Source organism: Rhinolophus ferrumequinum, chromosome 16, assembly GCF_004115265.2.
Source record: "Rhinolophus ferrumequinum isolate MPI-CBG mRhiFer1 chromosome 16, mRhiFer1_v1.p, whole genome shotgun sequence".
Taxonomy (NCBI): domain Eukaryota; kingdom Metazoa; phylum Chordata; class Mammalia; order Chiroptera; family Rhinolophidae; genus Rhinolophus; species Rhinolophus ferrumequinum.
In genome coordinates this window covers 27970289-27994706 of record NC_046299.1, presented here as the reverse complement: position 1 = coordinate 27994706, position 24418 = coordinate 27970289, and the positions used below count along the sequence as shown (strand labels likewise).

The 24418-nt window shown below is 44.7% G+C and overlaps 1 protein-coding gene across 50 annotated transcripts in view; it reads right to left on the bottom strand.

The window, feature by feature from the left end:
• Positions 1-1994: 1994 nt before the first annotated feature.
• Positions 1995-24418, bottom strand: part of SORBS1 (sorbin and SH3 domain containing 1) — a 218452-nt gene continuing 196028 nt past the window's right edge. For 22 of the 50 annotated variants that reach the window (XM_033130492.1, XM_033130494.1, XM_033130493.1 and 19 more), the window contains 7 exons: positions 24274-24399; positions 22544-22738; positions 20284-21048; positions 9600-9659; positions 8831-9021; positions 5486-5598; positions 1995-2955 (listed from right to left, as the gene is read on the bottom strand). In XM_033130492.1, the coding sequence (XP_032986383.1) occupies positions 2888-2955; positions 5486-5598; positions 8831-9021; positions 9600-9659; positions 20284-21048; positions 22544-22738; positions 24274-24399 (1518 nt within the window). In that variant the 3' untranslated portion in view covers positions 1995-2887. The remainder of the gene's footprint in view (positions 2956-5485; positions 5599-8830; positions 9022-9599; positions 9660-20283; positions 21049-22543; positions 22739-24273; positions 24400-24418) is intronic. The other 28 variants (XM_033130484.1, XM_033130490.1, XM_033130495.1 and 25 more) reach the window with 5 other exon arrangements.

The window sequence follows — 24418 nt, the reverse complement described above, 5'->3', positions numbered from 1 at the left end:
CCGGTGCGTTATTTGGAATTCCTTCATTTAAATAAAAATGCAAAAAACTTCATGACTTCCTTATTTTACCCCCCTTCAGTTCAAATTTTTAAAATTATTTTTTTATACAAAGTAGGTACATAGGCTATACAAAGTTAATATACATATTTACAGTCCCACTTAAGCATACGATTTTTTTCTTTTACTGATCCCAGAGAGACTGCAAAAGAGAAGTAGTTTGTGGCTTGCCTTCACCCAGAAGCATGGCTAATATATCAAAACGGGTTGCAAGGCATGCGGCCAGTTAGTTGCACTTGCTATTAATAAACCTGTATAAACATCTCAGCATAAAAATAGGTATTTTATATTACTAAGTGTCTGAAGACAAAAGAGCCATTGGAAACCTTTGTTCCTTGTTTAGTCATACATAGGAAGCTGAAGTTTGATGCAAATTTTAACATGATTTTATTAAAGATGGGCAAATTGGTGAGGCATACCTGGGTTTCTGGAGATAGACGATTGCATGAGGCTGGCATCATATGCAAATGTGGCTTTACAAATTGGTTTTATTTTCTAGCTGTATTTAAAGAGGCGTTCAAAATTACCTACGTAATCAAGAAGCACCCCTCAGAAACTATTAGATGAGATCATGTTATTCATGGTTTGTATCTAAGACCAGGGAACAAACACATTAGCCAACACAAGAATTACATTTCAAAACGAGTGAAATGCTGTGGTGCAAATGCACTTGTACTATATTCCCTCAGAGAGAGTGAGTCAAAAAAAAAAAAAACCACCAAAAAAATAAACAGTGCCCTTGAAAGGGGAGTGGACCTTCCAAAGCAATGAGTCTTACTTAAGGAATTTCTACCCAGCAAGCCCCTGCACCCCACCTGCACCCCATCCCCACCATTAGTTCCCCAACCTTTTCCCTTGGGATTAAGGCTCTGCTCTGTCCTAGTTAAAAATAAAAGTTTCTGGGAAGAGATAACACATTCCTTGTATACGTCATTTACACTTTAGAGTGAAGGAGTCTGTGGCAGTTTCTGTCCTGTGAACAGGATTTGAAGACAGAACAGGGAGAGAAGTGAGGGTACTGTCGCTGTCTGATGGGGGGTGGGCAGCTGATGGACCCTAAGATGAGCAGTGGAGACCGAAGCTGAGGCAGAGGCACTGAAGACAAACTTCACCTGCTTATAAAGACTCCAGACTTTGGGACAACAGTCCTGGGGCAATTCTGAGCCATATGCAGAGAGCCAGGGTCCTTTGTACACACCCTGCCACCTGGAATTACTACTCCTATTTGTGACCTTGGATGTGCATTTGTCGAGAGTTTGAAGACTCTGGAAATAGTTCCAAGGATTTTCAGTCATAAAGCACCCTTCCAGCACCCTAGTTGTTCAAAAGGGAGCTAATAGAGAGGGAAACACGACAATGCTTTCTAGGATCCCTCTAGGGAAAATTCATCTCTTCCTCTCTCACACCCTTCTTAGCACATATCACAGTCTCTCTTGATTTAGTATTTTTGTGTGTCTGTCTCCCCAGTCGCCTCTGAGTTCCCAACAGGTAGAGAATGGGTCATTTCTACCTTTCTCTCTCCAAGAGGCTTACCAGTGAGTCCAATAAACCTCCAGGAATTGGATAGAGTTGTGACTGAATCTCCCAGGAGTCACAAAGGCCCCTTGGATCTGGCCCCACAAAGGACAGACCACCTGTGAGGGACAGAATCCTTGCCTCACACCTAGGGCCACTGCAACTGCACCTTTTGCTCTGAAGAGAAGCCTCATGAAGGTGCATCAGGGTTCAGACCTTGGGGTGCCATTTTGAGTGGGGAATAAAAACTCCTACGGGGAGTAAAAATGGAGACACGGTGTCTCTTCTAAGGCTTGGAGCATGCCTTGCTGCTCATCAGCGGCCCTGGCATCCAGTGTACATCATTATATATTAATGAATCACCGAACATCGTCTTTGGTTCTCTCTGACCACAGGCCAATCAACCCCAAACTGTCCTGGCCAAAAAAAAAAAAAAAAAAAAAAATCCAGAAAAGAAAGGTTACCAGTGGTGTTCTGATAAATAAAACTGTGTTGCCCTGAAAGTGAACACTTACGAAAGCCAGGGACATGGGAAAGGAGCACGCTGCAGGTGACCTCAAGAGCTACAGGCTTCTTGACTTCAATCACTGAGACATACAGATCTAACTATCTGCCTGGCTCCCATGGGCAAACCTTGTGTGTTTTTCTTTCTGAACACCAGGGGTATCAATGGTAGTGCCGCATGCAGGCTGAATACACAGGGTGCCTAGGTTTTGTGTCAATTTCCCCAAACCTCAGCAGGTCCAGTGAGGGACTCGGTCCTGGGTAGTTTGGGGGCCTCCACCCCTGTCTCGGGATGGCCTCTGCAGCCCAGACTGATGTCCAGCAGCTGGGGAGCAATGGGCTGTGGGATGGCTAGGAGTCTGTGTGGAGCCTTCGGGGAATAGCTGGGGATCTGCCTGGCACGCTGAGGGCTGCTTCAGGCGAAATGCAGAGACCTCACTGAGCTGGAGCTAGTCGAGGCAGCAGCCACGGGAGGCATTTCTGGCCTAACTACTCCTGGGCTGTGCTGCAGGTCAGATTACCTAAGATGGGGAGCGGAGGGGAGGGCTGGAGCGGCTCCCAGAAGCAGCTAAGTAAATACAGATTTGCCTCATTCCTTTCTGCTCAGCACATGGTTCAGGCTTGTCTGATACACGGTAAGCTTAGATAGGCTCCGGTTTTAAACATGACACCCTTCTCTGTCCCTTTCTTTTGCTTCTTACTTTATCCACTGCATTAGTTTTCCTACTGACTCAACGTTTAAATAAGGAGACCAGTTCATGAATTATGCTTCATCCTCCAATAAAAATCACCTCTGTGGTTTTCAGTCTTCTTATAGATACAAAGGCTTTACATAGTTGCCTGGAAAAGTACCAAACTGCCTTGTCCTTCTTGAAGTACCTAAAAAAAAAAAACACACGTACATACAGTGAGAAGACTCACCCATGTGAGTCTAAAGAGAGCCGTTGGTAACGATCCTGTAGAACAACTATGGTTTCCAATGCACTTTCCCTTGTCTTATCTCATTTAGGCTGCAAAATAATTCTGGGTGGAAGCAAGGCAGGCATTTTTAATACTCCTGTTTTGTTTTGTTTTGTTTTGTTTTCAGAGAGGAAACCTAAGCTCAGAGAGCTTGCGTGATGTTGCTGAGGTCCCACAGCTTACAAAACAGGCAGACTTTAAACCCATGCCTTCTGCCTCCCAGCCCATTGCTCTTTCCAACACTTGTCCTTTCTGGAAGAATGCACACATTTATTCAACACAACAAGATACTGGGGATTTAGAATTTCTAAACTTTGGATTTCTAAAACTCCACTGGATATAACCACACATCAAAAGGAAATTCCTCTTATAAGCCTGTCTAAGCCCCAAATTGACTCCCTGTCTTTGCTACCAACCTTATTAGGGTTCCCTTTAAGCCAAGAACATCAAGCTACCGGGGAACAAAGCCCTTCCTGGGCTGCTCTGCATCCAGAACTGCTGGATCCCTAATCCAGTTCCTTCCCTTGGGATTCCCTGTCTAAAGCTGGCAGGTGTGTGTGTGAGTGTGTGAGTGTGTGTGTGTGTGTGTGTGTGTGCACGTGCTATGTTGTGTCATCATTACCCTCTCATTAGCAGATATCACAATTTGATCATTGCATCCTTTTCCCATTTGGCTTGGATATGGTTTCAGAATCCCGCTAAATACATTTCAAGCAGCCACCACCAGTGGGTTGGAGCTATTGCCCAAAGTGAAACTTCTAAGCTAAAAGAACATGTCAAAGCTAAAGACAGCTCTAATGACTAAACTGAACCCCTTGGGGGGATGGTCACGGAGGTCGCAGAGAACTGAGATAGTGAGGCCTGGCTATGTGCTCAGATAGCTGGTTAGTGCTTTCCTTATGGACAAGAAGAATGAGCTCTGTTGGGTTACTTTGTTCTTAGTCTGAATATTAGGCTCCTTTTTGAAAAGATAGAGGAATTGAGGCATCTGAAATATTTCCTTTATCTAACTGCTGGGGATGCCCCATTAGAGAACTGGTACCCTTCACCCACCCCAAGTTCTCGTAAAAAATGTAAATGCTTCTGGAAGAGGTTAACAGCTAATGTATACTAGAGCTGCACTCTAATATGAAAGCTACACTTGTCTACCGAGCACTTGAAACACAGCTATTTTGAATTGAGCTATGGTATAACTAAATATACATCAGATTTCCAAGACTTAGTAAGAAGAAGAATGTAAAATATCTCACAATTTGTAATACTGATTACATGTTCAAATGATATTTTGAATGCATTGGATTTAATAAAATATGCTAAAATTAATTTAACTAGTTTCATTTTACTTTTTTCAATATAGCTTCCAGGAAACTTAAATTTCATACATGGTTTGTGTCATGTTTCCATTGGACTGCATTGCCAACTTCTCAGATCTGGCTTCCTTCTGAACGGAACAACTCAAGGTAGTGAGGGCTGCAGGCTTCTGGGGTCCTTGAGAGGATGGGGTACCTTTCTAAAAGGCTGGTGAAGCCAAGACAAATCTATCTGGCTTCCCATTTACGCTGAGGCCTCGCTGTTCTTACTACCCCAGCCCTGACATTACTTCCCTTTAGCAAAGGTTTTTCCAGAAAGATCAGGAAAATACTGGTCTTTGGAGGGAAGATAAAGGTAAAGCCATCTGTACAAGGGAAAACAGGCAAAGAGTGAATCAGTGGCTCCCGACATCATATTCATGCCTGAGCAGAAAGAACAGAGGCTTGGGGACAGATGGGCCTGAGCTGAAATACTGGCCTCAATATTGGCTACCTAGGTACCCTTGACTAGCTACTCATCTCTTTGGACCTCAGTTTTTGAATCTGTGAAATGAGGATCATTCTTGTCCCATGGGCTGTTTGTTGAGAAAACGTCAATAAAAAAGCACATCAATGAAGTAAGTGTCTGCTTTGTAGCAGAATCTCAATCTTTCTCTCCCTGGCTTTATTAAGGTGAATCCTTTGTTTTAATGAAGCAGGTTGCTTTGATTAAAGTTATTAGAAACCTGCAGTAAATAAGGTCTTTAGAATGTCTACACTTAAGCTTGAGTTTCATGGTAGAGATCTAGGCTCAGTCAAATTTTCTTGTGTTGTTTCATAAGAGTTTTAAAGAATAAAAATTCCCAAATGTAGAATAGATACATGCACAACAGAAATACAAATAGATGAACTGACGAATTTGACAACTGCCCTCCCATGCAGTCGACGTTGGCATGTTTGGTTTTGAGGTCCCACATGAGTGTCAGCCACACCGTCTTGAGAGCAAACATAAACTGGGTGGCCCAGTATTCCTAACGGTGGTCCAGGAATGGACAAGGCTCTTCTTTCTTTGTAAAGGATACTGCTTTTCGCATGGCTCATCACGCCTAGTTATTCCTTCAATACACAACTAGTAAGAAAAGCAGGATGAGATCACTTACCAACAAACCATCCATCGTCACATTTTTCCATGACATCAACAATATCTCCATCTCGGAGTTCCAATTCATCATCATTCTGTGGTATATAGCTATATAATGCTTGGTAGCTAAATCTATAAATGAGAAAAGTAAACATTAAGTACCTCAAACACTGATAGGATTAAATAACAACAATTGTAAGCCCATTTCAGTTAAAGCAAGATTTAGTGGTTTCCTACTCATCAGTGGGGACTAAGTATTTTATTGGCTATTTCTCTAATTTCTCTGTTTCTAGCATTTGGGGAAATACTTAGCATTCAATCAACATATAGTAAGTAAATGAAGACTGACAGGGATGGGGAACTTCTGACAAGTAAGTCATGATTGGTCCTTTTATTTACATTCATTTGGTTACCATAGCCAAGCATTTTCTTGAGATTCCCCCCAGCACCAAATTTAACCAAGGCCTTTTCTTAACATAGGATAATATATGTAGATTATCAAGGATAATGAGAAGTTACTTAGGTGCAGATAGACATTATATTCTGGTCATATACATTAAAGAGCGTAAGGCAATTGTTATATATAACAATGTATACAAGTGAGGTGCCCAAAAAATGTATACAAGTGGACACTTTTGTAAACATTGCTCAAGCAGTAGTTCGCAGTCATCAGAAGTGTCTGGACACCGATGGTAACCACTTTGAGCACCTCTTGTAATTGCAGAAGTCAAACGTGACTTGTATTCATCTTTTGTTATCAGTATACGAGTATATTGAGTATTTCAATTTTAATAGTTTTTTCCTTTCTTAAAATGTGTATACATTTTTTGGCACCCTCTGCGCATATATATATATATATATTATATATATATATATATATATATATATATATATAATATATATGTATGTATGTATGTATATATGTGTATATATTTTACATACATATATACATATATATACACACACACATATGTATATATTTATATAAAAATATAACAACTGCATTCCAAGTGCCTCATTGCGTCACTGTTTAGCAAAACTACTTAGTAGGCTGACACACATTTCATCAATTGCTTTTAAATGTGAATGCCATTTTTCTGAAACTCTTGAAAGCTTTTCCTCTTTTATCTATCCCAGTAATGTTTGGGGTTAAGCTTTTTATTCACTTGGTAGCTGGCCTGAGGCAATTTGGTGTGTGTTGTTCAGCTTGTTCTAAAGTCAGCCAGCCGCAGGAGAAAGCTACTACTTGTGGTGAAATCTGATCATCTGCTTTGGCAACAAGGAAAAGCTTTGTTTTTACTTATTCCTTTGACAAATACTTAAGAAGCATCTTACTATGCACCAGTTCACAATTCTGTTTACTCACTACTTGAAACACAACAGTAGCAGGCAACACTTTGCAAATGAGCCAATCATCTACCATCTCCCGTAGGTCAGTGACTTTCCAGTGTGTGGGCAAGAGAGACTAGATACAAGTAAGTGGAGTCAGTTCCCAGAGACAAGAGGTTCCTTCTCTTCTAAAACCAAAGGGACAATTTAATTTTATAAAGTATTTATCCAAAAGTATTGATATTTTGGTAGGTGGATCTGTCTTCCAGAGGAAGGAGGAATTAAGAGATGCAGATGGATTACCAGTTGGAAAATGAACACATTTTGGTGTTCTGTATTTGCTTGCTGTCTCCTACACAACCTAGACTCCTTCGAACACCTTACCCCCTGAATTTCCACTGCGGATGCTTTGCTAGCCTCAGCTCTGGGAAACAACTCCTGATTTCTTCTTCTCTGTTCTCACTTCCAGATAGTGGATACTGGCTGGACAAAGTCCAGTAATCTTGTTGCTCAGGAGAATATTCCACTGAGTCCTTCCCCCACCTCCTCTGTCAGCTCTGGTACCGACTCCCAGCAGAGGGCTCTTCACTCCGCCCCCATTTCCTGAGATGAAGCTTGCTGTGGGCAGCACTTTAATTTTCCTCCCATCCAGTTTTAAGTCTCTGTACCTTCTCCCTCCCTCTCACCCAACCCTGTTCCCTTGGGTGAAGAAGGATCCCTTCCCCTGGCCATGTTGAACTCCCTTCCCTTACTTCTTTAAGTTATATCTTCTCTCTGACATCTTTTGACTCTGTCAACTCCTTCTCTGGTATAAATGTGCTTAACTCTCTGCCCCCTAAAAATACCTCCTCTGTCTCTGCTACTCCCTTGATCTACAGCCCCCTTCCATGTCTTCCACTCACCATCAAACTGACTCATCAACCCTTTCTCACATAGCCTCTGCCTCCACCTCTCTAACACTGCTATCTCCAAGGTCACCAATGATATTTTTCAGTTGTCAAATAGAGCACTTGGAGCACATTTCGCATTTTCTACCCCCTTGGCCTCCCTGAAGCAGGAGGCACCGCGAATCAGATACTGCTTGCTCTGTGCTGCGCAGGTGAATGCTCCTAGACCCTCTCCTGTATCTCTTGCTGCTCCTTCCTTCTCAATCTCCTTTGCTGTTACTCCTCTGTTGCCATAAAAGTTGGTTCTCCAAGGATCTACCCTTATTTTCCTTCTCCCTTTACCCTGAATCTCCTTGGGTAATCCCTTATGCTTCCGTGGTCACAAAACACTCCCTCTGTCCTAGCTCAGGCTCTCATCAATTATTTGCTGATCAACAGCTTTGTCTCTTATCTCTGAAATCCACCTTCTACTCTGTTGCCAGTTACCTCCCCAAAACAAAATATAATCAATATGCTCCTCATTTTAAAATCCTCTAGTGGCTCCTGAATAAAATCCAAACTTATTTTCATTGCATTATGGATTCTACAATCTGTCCCAATCTACTTCTTGAGTTTCATCTCTTGTTTCCTCCCAGAACTATATCCTGTGGCCACATGGCATTTTTGAAGGTATCCAAACAGTCTACCTACCTCAGGCCTTTGCACATGTGGTCCCCTCAGCTGGGAAGACCCCTGTTCTAGCTCCCAAATTCAGCTCCTTTCCATACTCATTCCAAATGCCCTTGGAAGGAGATAGCCAATAATTTTTTTTTTTTGAATGAATGGGTCAACCTTCTTCACTCAGCTCCAATCAGAATTAACCATTCCTTCCTCTGTATTCCCAAAGCATGAGGACTGAAACCAGTCAGCACAGCTGCCCTTGTATGGCAGTTCATTCTTTACCTGTCTCTCCCAGTAGTCCATGATCTCCTTTATTTACCCAGCTATTTTCATGTTGGCAGATGGGAAACTTGGAATCCTCAGAGAAGCTGGGAGTGACTCATTCATTCTCCCACATGGCTGCCCCATAGTCAGTCAATGATCTACTTCCTAAGCCCAACAACAGTCTACTAAAAATGTGAGAATTGAAGTTTGCCCAGTGTACTTACAAATCTTGTGAGGCTTGACTCCTATCTGGGGTGACTCTTCGCTGCTGGGCTTGAGGTTGCTGAGAAATGATTAAAGATGATTTATTGTCAGAAGGGGATACCTTGTGATGGAAGTCAAAGGGATGAGAAACAGTGCTGCAGTAATGAACAGATTTTTCGGCAATGTTTATGATCTCATTGCAAACTGCTTCCTGTGAGGTGGCCCCGAGATATCCAGAAACCCCCATAAAACAGTCAACATGGGGACAAAAAAAAAAAAAAAAAAAAAAGAAAGAGAGGAAGAGATGTAACATTCCAGACGAAGCACAAAAGTCCAGGGAAACAACAGAGTTGAAGATCCAGGTTAAAAAATAGATATTCCAGTAGTGGAGTGCAGGAGGGATCCAGGCGTAAGCATGGAAAAACAGGTAAGATACAGAAGAATTTGGAATTTAGTATAAATATTAAAAAAAAAGGCAGCAGCATAAAAGCCTGTAATTAGTGAGTAACTGTTACAAACAGAATAATTTCAGGATAGAAATGCACGTACATATCCCCAGTCATGCACTAATACATTAATTTAATCCCACATGTAGGCAGAGTAGAAATATCGTCTCTAAATTTCTCTGCTTTTTTTGAGAGGGAAAGGGGTGGCCTCTACTACGATAGCTGCATAATTCTTGTAAATAACGGCTCTGTGAGTTAACCAGGTATTACTTCAGTCTAGATTCTAGAAGTCAGTAAGGATTCTCTTTAGAAAAGCTACAGTCTTATTCAACAGGCATCTTACCACATAGCTCTTTTCAGATTCTGTGAGATCAGGTCCTGCTCTCAATGAATGATGAGAAGGCTGTGATCACCAAGCAAATTATAAGGGAGACATTTTAGCAGATGTCACATTGGAAAGAATTCAAAATAAAAGCGTGAGCAAATACACGTACCACACCATCACACTCGATGACACCGGATACTCGCGGCCTATGGCCACCGAGTTTCCACGACAACACGGTGGGTGCACAGGAGAAAACGCAATGTACAGTTAGAAGCAAGCATCCAGGCAACGAAATGGGAAGTTGGAAACATGGCTGCAGTGAGGTGAGAATGAATAACACAGGGTCCCCAGATTGGCAGGAAAGAGACCCAGAAAGGCTGTTTTAAGGAATAATTATGTCCCTCCATAACCATACACATCGGTCCCCTCACTCTCAGCTGGCAAGCATCTATGGATGGGCTGCTGGACCAAAAGCCAGTTTCCGTCATCTTGTTGACTGGGAGCCTCCCTTGGCAAAGCAAGCTCATAAAACTATCAGGTATGTCATATTTTGGTACTCATAAAAACTGAAAAAGAGAGGAACGAGCTTTGAAAAGCACCTTGGTAATATCTGATGTATCAGGTAAGACCGTTCCCCTGGAAAAATATGCACATGACACACTTTAGCTAAGTATGAGATGAGTTCAGATATTTCATAGAGCAGAGCCTGTTTCCAGAAATAGGACTGTGTGTCCTGATGTAGATGAAACCATCACTCATCCCTCACCAGCTCAGGTACCACATGCTGACATGGAAACACAGGTGCAATCACGGCCAAACAAACCCATCTTTTAAGTGTGTTGGCCATAGTAGAGGGCAGGTCTTCAATGGAAGCCTGTTTGGAATAATTTCACTCATTGAGGATTCAATTCCAAGCTCTAGGAAATCTCCCTAAATAAATACTTAAAGAACCACTCTTTTTCTTAAAGAGAAATCCTCCAGGGAACCTGCCATAACAGCAATGAGCCACAGCGACTTCAAGGCCTTCCAGAAGAACACTCAGAGATCTTTTGTGTATGACTCACTTATTTCACAGAGAGGCCCAGAGAGGGTGAGGGCCTCCCCTGAAGCTACACAGCCAGTTAGTGGTAAAATTGTCTCCTGGATTCATCTATTGGCCCACTGGACCTTCTCTTTCATCCTTGGACCACTTCCCATATTATCAAGTGTGCTCCCTGACATTCTCTTCACAGAGTCCCACAGAAACCCTGGAGACAGGCAGGACAGGGTTTCTCAATCCTGCTTTCTTTTAAAACCCAGAAAGCTGATGCTCAGAGGGGTTTTGTGTGTTATCCAGTCACACAGCGAGGCAGAGGTAAAGGTACGAGGTGTTCTCTCCACTCCACCACACCGCCCCCTTCTCCTGTTCATCTCCACTGTCAATGACCTCATCCTGCAGGCTCTACGTCCATCCCAGTCATCACTTCTATACCCGTGTCCTTTTGGGAAACCTCTTCAAGTTCTCCAAACCCCTTCCCAATTGCAACCACTTAAACCAGTCCCCTTGGACTCTGGCAGGAGTGAAGGAGCAGACAGAACTAAAAGAGGGTACTTTGTGCTTCTACAATGTCTGAGGGTGTGCAGACCTTTGTCAGACCTGGGCGGCCCATTTGCCACCTATCCAGCTTCTGGATCAAGGCTTCTGTGTAACAAAGAAAAATAATGATATTTCCAATCACCTACACTGTGGGCTTTCATGTGGCAGAAGAATGAAACTTATTCTGGGCACCTGGAATGGGTGATACCTCCAGGCAGAGTCTGACTTGAGAGAAGGGAACATTTGTAAAAGTAAGAGCTGTCCAACAATGGAAGGAGCTACCTCAAGAGGAAGTGAGTTGCCTGTCCCTGCAGCTGTTCCAGCAGAGGCTGCACTGACTATTACTAGTCGGGATATTGTAGGGCAGGGCTTCTTAAGCTTTACTGTTTGTTGATATCACCTTGTTCAAATGCAGTGTGTGACACCTGGGGTCTGTCCTAAGGCTATGAATTTCTATTTGGTGAAGCTCATGCTGCTGGTCCACAGACCAACTTTGGGGAACAAGGCTGCAGAGGACGTCAACTATCCAACGTAGAGATTCTTTAGCTACAGTGTGCCAAGACTGATCTGAGTCACATCTCGTAAAAATAAAAATCCTCCGCAACTCTAGCCGGTGGCCTAATGACCTCAGGTTAGATGCAGAACAAAGAGAGAATGTGGACAATCTCTTGGCGTGATCTCCACAGTTTACAGAAGCCCCCCTAGCATCTTTCGATCAGCTTAATCCCAAAGTGGTGACTGGACTTGATCGGCTAACAAATACTTGGTACTTAAAAGAGGTTTGATAAATCAGATACAGTAAGAAGGACCTGATATTTTACTATCTCTTTCTTTTACAAAGCACTTTCTTTTTAAAGCAGCTTTCAAAGCAGATATAGGTCCATTACCTCATCTGAATCTAGTACTAACTCTTTGACTCGGGGAGGGCAGAGACAAAATGTTAAGGCTCAGAGAAGTCTGAAGACTCGCACAAGGTAGCAAAGCCACCAAGCGCTGAGACTCTCGGTGTCTGATCACCACACACCACTTCCCTCAAGTCATAATCAGAGAGCTGGTGTATCATGATACCCAGCTTCTGCCTCTTCTGAAAACTAGCAGTGTAACTTCTCTTCTTGATTACTCTTTCATCATGTAAAAGGCACACCAAAAAAAGTGTGCATTAATATATATCTCCAATCATTAACTCAAGGGTCCCCCATACTGGAAAGGATACTGATGGTCCAGCCTTCCTTGGTCTCATGGCCTCTCCAAAGCAGAGGATAGTCAGCATAGCCTTCACATCTGGACAAACTTAACATCTAGTACAAACTTAATTCATCCCTGAGAGACAGGGGAGACATAGCTCTTTACTTAACATTTGTGAAAAAAATGAAGGAAGAAGGCAAGATAAACATTTATCCTATTAGAGAGAAGGCAAGATAAACATTTATCCTATTAGCCAAGATTCAATGTCTCCCTACTGGATATGCTTTCCTTAGCTATAAATCAAACATCTCTATAACTGAAATATAAAACAGGTTTGTTTTTATTTGGGGGAGTGGCATGGGGTGAACCCTCAGAGGAGACAAAAACCATTAATATCTATCACAGGGATTTGCCCATCGCTTCAAAGGCTTTTTACCCTCAGATTTTTGTTTTTCCTCCAGGCATATGTTTTTTCTTTCCCTGGCCCCATTTTCTAACCATGTACAGCTTTATGTATCTCTTCCTCTGAACCTATGCTGTCCAATGTGGCAGCCAGTAGCCACATGTATCTACTGAACACCTTAGATGTGGCTAGTATGACATGTTTTGTAAGTGAAAATACACACTGGATTTCAAAAACATAGTACAGAATAAAGAATGTACAGTATCTCCTTAATAATTCTTACATTGACTATATATTACAATGATACTACTCTGGTATATTGGTTAAATAACATAATATTAAAAGCAATTTTACCTGTTCCATTTTACTACCAGAAAATTTAAAATTACATATATGGCTACTTGACAAATTGCTCTGAACCCTCCCAGGTCCTCATTGTCTGTCCTTACTTAAGCCTAAAAGTAGATACAAGTTCTCACCAGGACCTCATCCAGGGTTAAGAATAAAGGGAGTATTATCTCATGCTGAGTACATTTCGGACTCTTGGAGATGCATTGAAATTTTTCACAGGTTTAAAAAAAACAGCAATCGGCCCAACACACACACAGGCACACGCGCCCACGGCACTCCCCTCCCTTCCCCCATCAACAGTACAGCAGGTGAGAGTCGCTGATCCAGAACTGCTTTTCTTCCCTCGTTGCAGACATATACACAAGCCGTCCCTCTTGGCCTGGAGCGCTGGTTTCATTGTCCCCGAGTGAACAATCCTGCATGTGTCCTTGCTCTGTTTCTCTGTTGCCCTTCCATCTTCAGTTCACAGAAGTCCCTCAGAAATCTGACCCTAGCCTCCTGGGGCTGGTAATCCCTCTGGATCCACAAAACACCTGGTGCTGCTGTGGAGCCACTAAGCATCCTCTTCCAGCTTTGGGTATGTGCCAAAGTCTCAAAGCCCAAAATAAATTGTCCACCCTGCGAAGGAACAGCAGGAAGTCCTGGAGATGTGGAAAGGACAGAGGAACTCAACCTCAACGCGGCCCTGTGCACTTCCAGAAATGTCACCAGGCTCTTCTGCTTTCCTAACCTGCCAGAGTCCCGCAGAGATGGCATCTTCTACGCATCTCATGCCCCGTAGCTTCCGTTCTCTTTAGATTCTACCTCGCCTTTCTGGTGACTCACATTGCTCTCCCGGGGGGGACACTGGACTTCGGTGAGAAAATCTGGCTTCCAGGTCAAACTCTAACAGTAATTTATTATCTTTTGAGCAAAATGTTTAACTTTTTTGGACTTCAGGTTCTGAGTAAAATAAGATTAGACATGATTTACATAAATGTCCTTTTGGCTCTCGTGTTCCATGAATGGAGTACGCATGCCCTATGAATTGAGAACTAGCAGTGGGCAGGGTTGACCTGGCTGAAGGGAACTCGCTGACCACTGAAGACTGGGTGGGGGAGGGTGTTTGACCATCGCCTCTAGACGTGGAGGAAGAGCTCTGACCCTGTGGGAGGTAAGGTGTTGCCTCGGACAGCGATAGATTTGCAGGTGCTGGAACACCACGGGCAAACTGCCAGAGGAGTCGGAAGGCATGAGTGGTTCGGCTCCCGGGGTTTGGCTCTAGGAAACATCCACAGGATCCTCCATAAACAGTCTCCGACCCCACTGAGTTCTCCTTTTGAGTTTATTGAGAAAAAGACCCCGGCTTAATTATAAAACTAATGACAACCAGTGAGTTCAGCTGCTTGCCACGTAGACTTTATCTCTTTGCAGGTTACCCCACAGATAACACCTTAGCTTTGTTGTAATTTGAACCTGATTACAACACTAAAACTAAGCACTCAGCTATCTCATCACAGTCTGTAGTGTGGTCTTCTGTTTCTTTCCTAAAACAAGCAGAGGAGTGAGGGCAAATGTGTATTCAAGCATGAAGAAACCAAAAGCTTTCCAAGAGGAGGGCTTCGGACTCAAGGTAGGAGAGAATAAGGAGTACTAGTTTTCAGAGTGCCATTCTGAATTGTCTAAATTCTAGATTTGTGTAACCCAAAATAAAAGGATTCTCCCATCATCTACTTTCTTCTCTTTCTTCCCCCATCTTCCTCTCTTAGGTGGAAGAGAGTAAGGAGGATACAATAAACTACTTTGGTTTCCTTTCCCTGTCACCTCGCTGTCACCCAACAGTGTATGTATTGTGTTCTAACTACATGCTCTGTGCCAGGTGCTTTCATCTCCATGATATCTCGTTTGATCCTCATAATAATTCAGTAAGGTGGTCAATATATACCTCGTCTTACAAACTAAGACCCAATATGTCTGAGCTGGGAATGTGAAGAGCCACAATTTGAACCCCAGTCTCTCTGACTCCAGGTCTTGTGCATTCCTTTATACCTGGATCTCCTGAGCTTATGATTTGCGGGGGAGGTATCAGAATAGCTGGATCAAGAGGTCACCTTAACCTGCCCAGTATCCCGCAGCTGACATTAGGGTTTCTACTATCTACCATTTCTCCTTACACCTCTCAGGGCTGGACACTTCAACTTTGGTTCTTAGTTCCCCACCTTAGGAGTTGAAACAATACCTGTTGGTTATTTTTGTAAGGACTGCAGCCAGTGTCTCTCCCCAGCCCATAAATTGTTGAATACCTTCTGTATTTAACAGAAGGTATTTCCTTCCATTTCTGATTCCCATGCTCAAAGCAGGCCTAGGCTTTGTTCTGATCTTTCTGGGAACGAATCTAGTTTCCACGTGGTAAGGGATGTCCCTCGAAGTCACCAAAGCACATCTTTCTGTCGTCAGTTAGTAGATTTCCTTCCTCTCCTTTCTCTAAGGTGGTAGAGTAGACTGTTCTTGTGTTTCTCAGACAGACGTTCTGAGGACACATAGCTTTGCTGAGTACTTGTATTTTAAGCTTCATGCCCCCTGATTTTATTGTTCGACTGGCTTCCTTCCCATTAGGAACCAAACCAACATCACACAAATTTTGTCATTTTTCTCAGGTCTCAGCTTTCTCATCTCATCATAAAAGTCAAATAGATGGAAGGGGCCACAGAGCTCACAGATGGACTCAGGTGTGACTCTCTCAAAATTTTTTGCAACACTGTGTGCGCTGGCCTACAGTCCTTGGCAGACCTCAGATTCTCAAAGGTTCCATGATCCAGAAAAAGTTATGAGTCACTGGGGTAGACGATGATCTTTAAAGATTCTTTTTAATTCAGAAATTCTGTGAGGCTTTCTCACCAATTGTAGAGACTCAAAAACTAAGGCTGGATGTCAGTCAGCAAATAGTGCTTCATCTGGAGGAAACTCAGTAAATATTTGATAATGCTAATAAAGATTTCCAAGACAATCTTCTCCTTTACTTTCTTGATTGTTCTAAGCCTTCTTGGCCACAATTATGCCCAACAACATCCAAGAACGTGGTTGAGGATTCTGAACTCTTGGGCACTTTGTATGTGTTTTCGTCCCGTTAGTTAAGCTGTCCCTCAAACAATAAAAGGAAAAACTTTCATCTTTTAATTGAGAAGGTCTTCAGGTCTATAATAATATGCCCACTATTTAAAACGTTGTATTTGTTCTTTCTCTTTTCAATTGAAATTCACACAGGATTTTTAGCTAATCAAGAAAACTAAAGCAAGAAAGAACTTCAGTTTTCTTGTCTGGATCTTTTGTTTATCGACTGGGAAGCTGCCAGAGAAGGAAGTGACTCATCCAAAGACACACAGCAGGCTAATGGCAGAGCTGGAGCTAGAACCGGGTATCCTGTCAACTCAGTGCTCTTCCCACTGGACTCTGATTTCCCCTAGAAACCCCCTCACGTGACTCACCCACCTCTGCTGTTCAGAGAACACACACCCAAAAACATGAGTGATGGACCCAATGTGATATCAGTTTGGGAGGCTACAAAGGAATGAAAAGTCAAACCTTTCGCAAAGAAGTGTTTGCACATCTGCAGAGTTAGGGGTGGCAGGTAGGCTGGACAGGTGACGAAGGGGAAGGAAAGCAGCAAAGCAGGGACTTAGCACCAAACTGGGAAGTTTGACACGGGAGTTACAAAGGTCACGTGACCGTGACCGTGAGGCAGCTGATTAGGCTTGTTGTTAGGAGGTGCTGTGAATACGCACCGTGGCACCAACAACCCCCATGCTCTGCTCCAGCCTCTTCTCCACACTCCCCCATTCTATCCACTCGCAGATACCGTTAGGCTCACCCAAAGCAGGAGCTCACCATTCCCTGTACCCCACTTTCACGTTCCCAGGCCGTGGCTGGGCTATTTGCGTGGCTGGAATGCCACCTTCTTGCTGTTCGCTTATCGTAAAACTCTCTGTTCTTTAAGTCCCAGATCAAATACCACTATTTTCATGAAGTCTTTTCAGACAACCATCTCCCTTTCCTGTTGCTTGTTTTTGCTCCCCATCTTGAACTTTCAGAGTGGGCTGTTTGTGACTCTCCTTCTCTGTCTGTCTAATTATCTGTGAACATGTCATTCCCCCAAGGGAGAGCATATACACTCCTTTTGTTGGGGTCGGTCTTTCATTGTTGGTTTTTTTTTCACTCAACAAATATTTATTGAGTGCCTTTCACATATTAGGTGTCATGGTCTCTGACCTTAGGGCACTAATACTTTAACTGTGACACAGAGAAGCAAAGGGGTGAATACCATGGAGCTGAGAAGTGCTCCCAGTGGTCAGGTGCAGGGGGTGTGGAAGCACAGCGTCGGAGCACTTAATCCAGTCTTGCAGGGGTGACGGGACGTCAGGAAAGGCTTCCTGGAAGAAGTAACCTCTAAGTGGAGAAGTGAAGGATAAGTGGGAATTATCCAGGCAAACAAGCACGGGAAGCTTTGGAAGATGAGGCTGGCTTGCTGTCTGAACAGCCAGGTCACATGGGGCCTCTGAGCCCATGAAGGACAGAACTTCCTGATGACTTTTCCTCGCTGTCTCTTGCAGCACTGAGCACCATACCTGGAACGTCCTAGATGCTTGAATGGAAGCGTAAATGACCGTAGCATTTCAGAATGTCTGATATTTTAAGGCTCTTGGGTAAAATTCCCTGTTTACTGGTTGGATACTCAAACTAGCTTCCCAACAACTATAATAAAATTGAACTTTTGGTTCAACTCCCCATAGCAAGGAGAATAGTGGCGAGCAATTTTCCTGGTAACACAAACTGGTCTGAAATGCATTTATCTAAATAGGTGACAAGGCTTGAGGTCACATCATCCTGACAGCACACCAAAGAAAGAACAGTCATCATCTTTACCTCTGTCACCCAAAGATTGCCTCAAGAGGCAGGAAGCTTCTTTTGAAAGCCCATTTCCCGAGTGGCCAGCTACTGCTCCCAGTCCCAGGAAGGGAAAGTAAAGGGGGTTGAAAGGGTGATGTGTGGGCAAGAGCCGCTTTCACACCACCCTCTGGCTCTCAACAGGGAGCAAGGTCTGCACCCCCAGCCTGGGTGCACCCATGCAAAAGAGCAGAAGAGAGGAAGCAGTGCACTTGGGGGCTGGAGGCCCACCAAGAAAGGAAAACCAATTTCCACCAAGCCTGGCTTTCTGCGTTGCCAGCTCCGTCCCTCCTCCCGTTAGGAGGCGGGAAGTGTATGCCCCTAACCTCACCCGGAGCTCCGGCACCATGCGCACTTCCTGTACACACGGGTCCTGGAATCAGGTAGTTATGACTCAATGCTGACAGTAACGAGGTCTCCGGGCACTGTGAACGGACTTAGAATGTTTACAGACTTGTTCCTGTGTCAGAAACATTTAATGCTGTTCAACTAGCCACTTCATTACCTCTCCCCAACGAACTATTCTTTCCTTCACTGGACTCGCCCTTTTCTTCTTTATGCAACACATTCCAGGAGCACCTGCTCGGGAGCCAGGCAAAGCCTTCCCCAGGTATTGCTATTTCCCTTGGCCCCTAACTTGGAGCCAGAGCAACAATTCACTTTATGGAGGCTTCCCACGTGCCGGAACCCCAGCTCCTCATTTAATCCTTACAACCACCCTTTTGGCGGGGACTGCTTTCACTCCTGCTTTGCATGTGAGAAAACTGTGGCTGGGGAGGGGATGGTTAAGTAGCTTGCTAGCGAGAGTGTAAGCCTCATTAGTTATCATTATCATTGTCTCACTGCCTTTCCCTGCAGCAAATGGTCCCCCACTCCCAACTGATAGGCTGGAGCTGGAAGTCTGGCTTCATGTGTTTCAGGCCTCTGTGTGCCTGTGGGCTCCAAGCATCTCTCTATTACTGCAGTCATGACACTGCTGTGTCTGCCAGTCTCACTGGAACATAGGCTCCTCAAGGGCAGGGATACGATGACCCCTGTATCCTGCCCAGAGGATAAGTCTGCAGGTCTTGAATAAATATTTGTTGAGTGAATAAATGAAATTTAAAGGGAAACTGGGATTGCAGGTCTGAGATCAAGCATAATGTACTGTGGACACTGTCCACAGCAGACAATTAATGGTTTGGAGAGACATATTTAAGAAATCTATCTCGTTCTAAAGACATTCTAGAATGTTCTCAGTTCAAGAAGTACCTCTAGATCACCCAAAGTGAACAGCTTCCGTTTACAAAGTGCTGACCATGTTCCACTCTCAACCCTTGTACTTAGCACTTCTCATACATTACTTTGTGGAATCCTCTCAACTGCTCTATGAGATAGGTATTATTATCTCCATTTTACAGATGAAGAAACTGAGGCCCAGAGAGGGGAAGTAACTCCCAAGTCACTAGACAGTAGGAAGTGAGCAGGAATTCAAACCTGGCTCCTTTGGAGAACCTGCCCAAAGTCTTTGACTTTGGGGGTATTAAACAGCACAGCAAAATGAGAATCATGATCTGATTTTTCATCTCTTCCCCTTCCCCAATTTTTCGGCTCTCAAAACACCCTAAGGCCACCTTGGTCCAAATCCTGAAATCTCTGTAGCTGACCCAGTGAGAAGATGGGACAGTCAGCTAAAAACCTGCCATGCCGATTCAAGGACCGCAAAATTCTGAGAGCCCCAGCGCTGGGCCTGCGTGTTCTTCCAGAACCAGAATGCATTTGTTCATCAGTGAACAAAGGCACCAGGTACCCACACAAACACGAGACAGGACGAGGACCTGAGCACTGGCAGAGAGCTATGGGTTATGGAAACAAGGTACGTCTCCCATAAGACAGGACCATGCTGAGCCAAACTGAAGCCTGGTGCTGTCAGCTGTGCTAGTCTGAGCAAACTGAGATGATCTCCAGGGCATGAACGGGACGGGAGGAAGGAAGGCTTCCTTCTCAGGGGCTCTTGCACCAGGCCAGGAAGTACCCAAAGAGGGGATAAATTTTGAATCACCTCAAGAGGCCAGAATAGAGCCTGTCTTTTGCCTCCAACTGTCCCCAGCCCTGACACCTTAATCGATGACCCCTCTGTTCCCTCCTGGGTGATATTTTTGCTCCCAAGGCAAGCAAGTGGGTCTCACCGGCATCCACGCGGCCTCAGTAGATGGACCGTGGGGGAGACGTCTGGCCCACCCTGCCAACTCAGACGCCAAGGCACACACATCATGCTGCAGGCCTACCTGGCTCACACCACTCTGAGCAGCCTTCCTCTGAGCCTGCTCGCCACCTCTATGCAGCTCTGTCTGCTCAGCCTCCCTTCCCGGAAAAGGGCTACCCAGGGGCTTGCTGGGCCGGCTCTCCTCTGGGCTGTGGAGATCTGAGAGTCTCTGTTCGGTGCTCAGGCACCTGACCACGTCTGAAGGTTTCAGGCAGCTCTTCTTAGAAATCTTGGGTCCACCAGGGTATCTCTCACCTGCCTCCCTCTCTGCTCTCCTCTCATACTGTCTGCTTTCTTCTCGCCACGGCTGCTGCTTACCCTGGCTGCTAAAGGCGTCGCTAAGCTCCGAGATGACCCTGTCAGAGCTCCCAAGCAGCGGCCGGGAGAAGCTGTCCTGGCGGATACCTGAAGGTGGCATGTGGATACCACTGTCTCCATTGATGTGAAGGGAGGCCTGGGTACCAGGTGCCAGGGAGTAGGCTTTGTGCGGGGGAAGTAGGGCCAGCGGGGAACCCACCGAGCGTGGGGTGGACCAACTTGAATGGGGGAGTCTGAGGGGCAGGGAGGGGCTGGGCCTTGCCAACAAGGCAAAGTAGTCAGTGTTATAGACTGAAGCCTCCGGCAGAGGAGGCAGGGGTGGGGTCAGGGCCAGAGAATGCCTGCCTGGGACGCCTACAGTCAGCGAGATCCATTCAGAGGTGACAGCATGCAACTCAGGGGACAGGGCTCGGTGGGGGTGAGGCAGAGATGAGGGGGCTGGCATGACGAGCTTGCTGTGACTGGAAAACTTAAAAAGAAAAGGAGAGAGAGGAAAACAAAAGAAAGAAGCAAAGGTACAATGGTCAGCATGAAGAAGAAAGGAGGAAAATAATCTCCAGGGACATATGGAGAGGAATGAAATGGATAGAACGAGTGGGACACTCTGGTGTCCAAAAGGAAATCATACGGTGAGGTTTGGAGAGAAACTGGGATGCGGGTGTGTCTGCAGGAGTGTGTGCAGGCGGGGGGAGGGTAAGAGAAGCAACTAGTGTAGAGATGGGAGAAAGGGTCCCATCAGGGCACTTACACACGGTGCCTGCCTGGGTTGCAGAATCAGACTTGCAAAGGGACACACTGGAAGCTCCCCACCCGGTCCCACCCACCACCTCTGTAACCAAAGCCCTGACCCAGAACCACGAGGGAAAAACAGTGGCCTGCCACTGCCATGGCCTTTCCTTGGGCTTTTATTCTCCCTTGGGGGGGGGGGGGTGCTCAGCAAGGGGCCTTCTGGAGAAGAGTATGAGCACTGCAGTCATTTTGTTTTACAGTCACACTTGGCTATAGTCAGGTAAAAAAATCTAGTTGAGTTCCCCATATTATTACAAAGCAGAATCCCCTGTGCTCGTCTCACACCTTCTCCCCATGAGATCACAGGATATGGATCTCACGGTGCAGGAAGCCTGGGTCAGCCTGTCTAATGCTTTCTGCCAAGAACCATGTCCTGGGGTCAGCGACGAGCAGTTGGAAGAGGAGGAAATGATTAGAGGATGAGAGAAAAAAGGTACCATCCTCGTGTCATCCTGGATCCCTGGTCCGGCTTTCCTTCTTCTGGCCACCCTCCCTACAACTTACAATGGCGGTATGGCCAGACTCTTCCACAGGAAGTCATCCCACCATGCCTCTCCTGAGCCTAAGGTCCTAATTTTCTGTTCACTTTGGGAAAGCAGGGATGGGTTTCGAATAATTTATATTTTAAAACAAGCTCGCTCATAATATTCAGGAAGGCAAACATTTTATTATAAACTTACTTCTTTTCAGCCCAGTGTACACAGAGATGCTACAAGTTCCTTTTCCAAGCTGGTTTCTGCTTTTAAAGAATACTCTGGATATTTATCTTCTTCAGGCCAACCTTGACCAACAAGAGGACTAAGAGAACCATACTGGGCCATGGAACGTATGGTGCAGTGGTGGAACCCAGACCACCAGCTTTACCTAGGATGGGATGCTCCCAGGACAGAGTTTTAGACCAACTGATAAAGGCTCTCCTTTCTCTTTCCCGAGTCATGTTATTCTCTGAGCAATCACCTTAAGCTCTTCCTTTTCCCGAGATAATATTTTTCCAACCAAGTGTAGGAGAAATGCCATTTGAATGCATGAAAACAGACGCCTGTGTGTATACCCTGCATTGCTGAGGATGATTCTTAATCACCGTGCTGAAGAACCACCCCCGAGGGGCTGCGTGCCATCAGCACTGTGGGTCTGTCATGCTGAGTGTGAAAACCAGTGACGAGAAGCTTAGGTACCTGTGGACTCGCGGTGGCACTACGACTTGGGGAGGAGGAGAAAGGCAAGTCGATGTAATCCACCGGGTTTTTCACCAGTGGCCTTTTGATCACGTCCACATAGGTGATGGGGAAGATGCCTTGCCGGGAAGTCCCTGGGATCCTCCCTTCGTACCAGTTCTCATCCACCTGTCGAAGCAGCGTGATCCTCTCACCCTGTAAGACACGGCAAGGCAAACGTTCTTGTCCCATCATGCCTCAGGCCTCTGCCTGCACCCTCTGCTCTCCTGCCTTACTTGTCACATTCTTTGCTCAGAATAACCTTCCTTGCTAGACCTGGATGGAATGAATATCAGTGGGATAGAGAAGCTAACAGCAGCAAATCTTCCTGGGGGCTTGGGAGGTAAGCTTGGTCTTTCCATATTTCAGCAAAGGTCAGATTTATTCCCCCAAGCTAGTAGGCAAGTGTACTGTTTTTGACTCATTTAATGCAAAACAGATATATCCAAAGTTCTCTGAGGCAAAGGTTTTGGGGGGATTCTCTTTTTTCCTTTCTTTTTATAATTTTATTTTGTTCCTATATCATTATAGAAAAATTAAAACACAAGTAAACATAAAGCAGAAAATAATCATTACCCATAATATTAGCACTGGGGGTAACTACTGTTCATATTTTGATATATGTACTTCCCAGATTGAATTCTATACATGTGAATTAGACCTGCACATATTTTCCTATAAAAATTGAGTATGCACTGTATTTCCCTTTTCCAACTTGCTTTTTTATACTTAATCACATCGTGAGCCTACTTCTTTATCAAGAAATATAGTTCAACATTTTTAACAGTGTCGCACAGCCTAAAGGACCACTGTGGGATGTTCTACTGCACGTAATACATACAGTGACTTCATTAGTGGTTTCCCAATATTAGGCAATTGGGTCGCTTCCAGTGCTTCTCTTTCTAGAAGGGGACTCATCTTTATCTAAGGCACGTGCTCACTTCTCTCAATCCTCAATAACATTAGTAATTTTAATAACTTTTGCAAGCCAGAGGATACAGACATGTGAAGAGAGTGCCTGAATTCCTGGGAAGAATGGTGTCTCTGCACAGCTTAACTGAGTTCAAAATAAGCACGCTCAGCTCCTCGAAGCAATGACAATGATAACACTGGTATCTCCTGCTTACTGGGCACCAACTAGATGCCATGCGTCACGCTGGGAACTTCACATATGTTGTTTTATTTAATCCTCGTTCAACGGCTCTATGAGGGCCACTTATCTTCATTTTGTTATATTAATCTATATGAGGAAATGGTGGCTTGGAAAAACTACTTAATTCCCCAACAGCCACACAGCTGAGAACCCATGACTTTTGGCTACAAAGTGTTTCAAACTTCTCCTGGTGTCAAAGGACTTGCTTTTCTCCACCAGGCCACTTCACTATGGTGTAAAAGTTAGTCGCCTCCCCAGTTGCTCAATGAATGTTGGTTGAATACAGTTTACAAAACATGTCTAAGATTCCAGAAATACTGCCTTTAATCAGTGAAATCAATGTAGTTGAACCCTGACACTATCCTAGGATTTATTTTTAAAATGCTTCACCTCAGAAAATTCTCCAAACGCCCTTAGTGCCGTCCTCGATTGGGCCCATCTCTAAGGTGTCCCGACAGCACTGCCACACTGGAACACCACTGCTATGCCACACTGCCATCCAACAGACCCCGAAGCACAGGATGAGCGGGCGGCTTACCTTTCTGAAGGACATTTCTACTTGCGTATCACCATTAAAGTTAAACTTAGCAATAGCTTCTCCATATTCCAAAACCTGCAGCGGTGTCAACTTTTTGGGCTGAGCCTTCTCTGCAGGTGGAAGCAGCTGAGAAAGGAAAAGAGGT